Raw genomic sequence first — 3,230 nt, 5'->3', positions numbered from 1 at the left:
TATATCAACATGATAAATAACTTTACATCACATGAAGATCCATCATAAGATACTCAACCCGGGATTAGGAAATTTGCATCAATTTGTTGGCTAGCTGCTTTAGATCTACTCCCAACAAGTTGAGAAAGTCTATCGTGAAAATCTTCAGTTAGATTAATCCTAGTCCCAATCTTATCGGAGAAAGTCTAATCGATGGAAGCAAAGAAGGAAAGGACTCAAAAATCTAAGATGAAGCCTAAAAATGGAAACTTTTTTCAGTGCCCTTTTTCTCCTTTTCTTTTCATCAAGTTTTTTGGGGTTTCCATATTTGAGCAATAAATGTTGGCTACGACCAAATTTGAGCTCAACAACCCTTATATTCGTCCTTGTTGACAAAGTTTGTGAGTGAAAGAAAAAAAAAACTTTCACTTCTTATCACCAACATAAGCTTCTTTGCTAAAAGAAATGAGTAAACAGACAAAAATTGCCTATAAATCTTGAGAAAATATATTGAAGACAAGGTAGAGATTGAAATGAAATTGAAATTGTGTCATTTAACTTGATCAACGAAATATGGTTACATGTATAAGCCGTATGAATATAGGAAAACGAATCCTAAACAATAAAAAGCCTCATCATCCTTGGTTTCCTAAAGAAAAAGGCCCAAAAAACAAGTCAAAAACTTGGGCCATGGGAGAGGGCTATGGCCTATATTTCTCTGCTATTCGTTATTCGTGTATTTTTCATTTTGTTTTCTGTATTCTTACAAAAGATATTGTTACTTTGTTTATACACCAACAAATTCCTAGCTAAAAGAAACAGCACTGCTTGTATATTGTTGTATGTGATTTTGAGTTAGAGTGATTTAGAACTGAGAAATGCAACGTCTATGACAAGCATTGGTGCGTTGTTTCTTTTGCCTAGTCTCTTGTTTCCAAACTTGGCCAATATCCTGAGCAATTTTCATAGCATCAGATGAGGCACCAGAGAGCCCTCTCCTTGTGAACCCAACAGCATAAAGTCCACCATTTCCTTTCCAACCATTAGGGAATGGAGATTTTGGGAATCCATTTTTGGAGAAAAATTCACCTTCCTGCATATAACATAACCAAAATCACATTATTTTGCTGCCCCATTAACCAAAAAATAAAATAAAATAAAATACTACCAGTTACTATTCAAAAAGGGTCCAAAACAAAGAAGCTTCTAAAAAAATATATTGGGGTTGGAAAAAAGGACAAAACAAATCTGCCCCAAAAAGTTTTCATGACTGATAATCTTCTATAGCCATGAATATAAATATATAATAGTAATGATCATAAGACAAAAAAATCTATTTTCTATTGACACTAGTGACTAGACAATAGACATTGGACACTTTTCTTTCTTTGTAAGAATAGAAAGTAGAAACAATTTCTCACCTGAAGCCAAGAAGGGACATTGCTACGGTACCCGGTTGCAAGCACAACTGCATCAACATCTTGCTTTTCACCATTAACAAACTCAACGCAGCCATTGGTGAACCTCTTAATCTCTGGCACAACTTTGATATCACCGGATCTAATTTTCTCCAAGGTACCAATGTCCAAAACAGGGGTCTTCCCCTTTGTGTTCTTCAGCAACAATGGACCCTCCGAAGGCCTTTTGAGCCCGAATCTCTCCATGTTACCCAGCACCAACCATGCCAGCACCAATAGAATCTTGTCAACCAACCAAAGTGGCACCCATTGCAGCATCAAAACCGCCAATTCGAACGTTGACTTCCCAAACACCTCTCTAGGCAACACATGAACCTGTCCAACCAAAAACAGAACAACACCATTTAATCACCACCCTCAAAATTCCTCTCTCTCTCTCTCTCTCTCTCTCTAATATTAAAAACATTAAAAAAATGTAGGAAAAAAACTTATAAGCAGTTAAGTGTTTCTGACTATACTTTCCTATCAGAATTGAAGTTTCACTCGATGACACGCATAATAAGGTGAAACTTCAATTCTGATTAGGAAAACAACACCAAAAACACTTCAAAGTAAGTCATCTGCTCACTACAGAGGATTCAGATCTTTATATGAAAAGAAAAGAAAGAAACATGTTAGAAACTTACCGAGCTACGAACAACCATGGAAGGAGAAGCATTGTGGTTACACAAGTCAAGCGAGAGCTCCATGCCAGAGTTGCCACAACCAACAACAACTACTTTCTTCCCCTTGAAGCTTTCTCCAGACTTGTACTCACAGGCATGGATAACATCACCTTTGAATTCACCAAGCCCTTCAATCTCAGGGATCACACACTCCGCATTCTCGCCGGTGGCCACCACGAGCCACCGGCAAATGTACTCAAACTCGCTCTTCGCGGCGCCACACGTGGCAACGGTCTTCACCCTCCACAGCCCGCTGGTCTCATCGTACCTAGCACACTGGACACACTCGTTGAAACGTGGGTTGATCTCGAATTTTTGAGCATAGGATTCGAGGTAGTCTATGAAGTGTTTCTTGGTGGGGTATTCGGGGAAGTCTTTGGGGAATGGAAGGTTAGGGAGCTGGCAGAACTGTTTTGGAAGGTGGAGTTTTAATCTGTCGTAGGCGCGTTTTTGCCATAGGGAAGCTATGCATTCTGCTCTTTCGAGAACCATGAAGGGTACCCCTTGTTGTTTCAGGCATGCTGCTGTGGCTAGCCCTGAAGGACCTGCTCCTACTATAACTGGACCGTTCACCCAAATGCAACGTTTTGAGAACATGTCCTCATAGTCAACTAGGCGAAACAAGTTCTCCATTTTCCCACTTGTTTTTCTGAGTTTAATTGGCCTTTTGGGTTTGCTGAGAAAGATTGTTTGAAAGAAGCAGTTTTGGAAGTTGAGAGAGAGAGAGAGAAAGAGTTGGTTTTTTTGAGGTTTGAGTTTGGATTGAAGGGAGAGAGGGGGGTTGGAGGGGCTTAAATAGAAGATTTGGAAAACCATGTAAATGACTGTGATATTGGTCCATGTCTAAGGGTTCGATTTGTGTAAAATACACTTTTGTTGAAGATGAAATGAAAGTTTTAAATATGATTAAATTTTGATTAAGAATTAATCGATAGTCACTATAAATTGAAGCTTATAAAAATACTTCAAGTGTTATTAGGGAGTCTAAGACAGTGCTATTAAATAAATAAATAATTGGAAACGAGAAGTGCTTGTGAATGAAGTGGAGAGTTAATGCGTTTTTCTCTTTCTTGTTATCATGTCACTTGTTTTTTTTTTTTTTGGTAAG

General features: G+C 38.4%; 1 protein-coding gene across 1 annotated transcript; it reads right to left on the bottom strand.

The window, feature by feature from the left end:
- Window positions 1–503: 503 nt before the first annotated feature.
- On the bottom strand, window positions 504–2,872 carry LOC114370372 (probable indole-3-pyruvate monooxygenase YUCCA5). The gene is made up of 3 exons (XM_028327692.1): window positions 2,084–2,872; window positions 1,401–1,772; window positions 504–1,072 (listed from the first exon to the last, which is right to left on the bottom strand). The coding sequence occupies exons 1-3, from the start codon at window positions 2,753–2,755 to the stop codon at window positions 845–847; spliced, it is 1,272 nt and encodes a 423-aa protein (XP_028183493.1). The 5' UTR covers window positions 2,756–2,872; the 3' UTR covers window positions 504–844.
- Between the last annotated feature and the right edge of the window lie 358 nt (window positions 2,873–3,230).

The sequence above is a fragment of the Glycine soja genome, chromosome 10, assembly GCF_004193775.1.
Source record: "Glycine soja cultivar W05 chromosome 10, ASM419377v2, whole genome shotgun sequence".
In the NCBI taxonomy this organism is placed as follows: domain Eukaryota; kingdom Viridiplantae; phylum Streptophyta; class Magnoliopsida; order Fabales; family Fabaceae; genus Glycine; species Glycine soja.
Note: the sequence above shows the minus strand (reverse complement) of the source record. Positions and strands in the feature narration are given on the sequence as shown.

Coding starts and splice junctions, on each gene's coding strand:
- LOC114370372 (XM_028327692.1), bottom strand. CDS start 2,755: ATGGAGAACTTGTTTCGCCTAGTTGACTATGAGGACATGTTCTCAAAA. Junction 1,773..2,083: donor CCATGGTTGTTCGTAGCTCG/GTAAGTTTCTAA, acceptor TTGGTTGGACAG/GTTCATGTGTTGCCTAGAGA. Junction 1,073..1,400: donor ATGTCCCTTCTTGGCTTCAG/GTGAGAAATTGT, acceptor TGTTATATGCAG/GAAGGTGAATTTTTCTCCAA.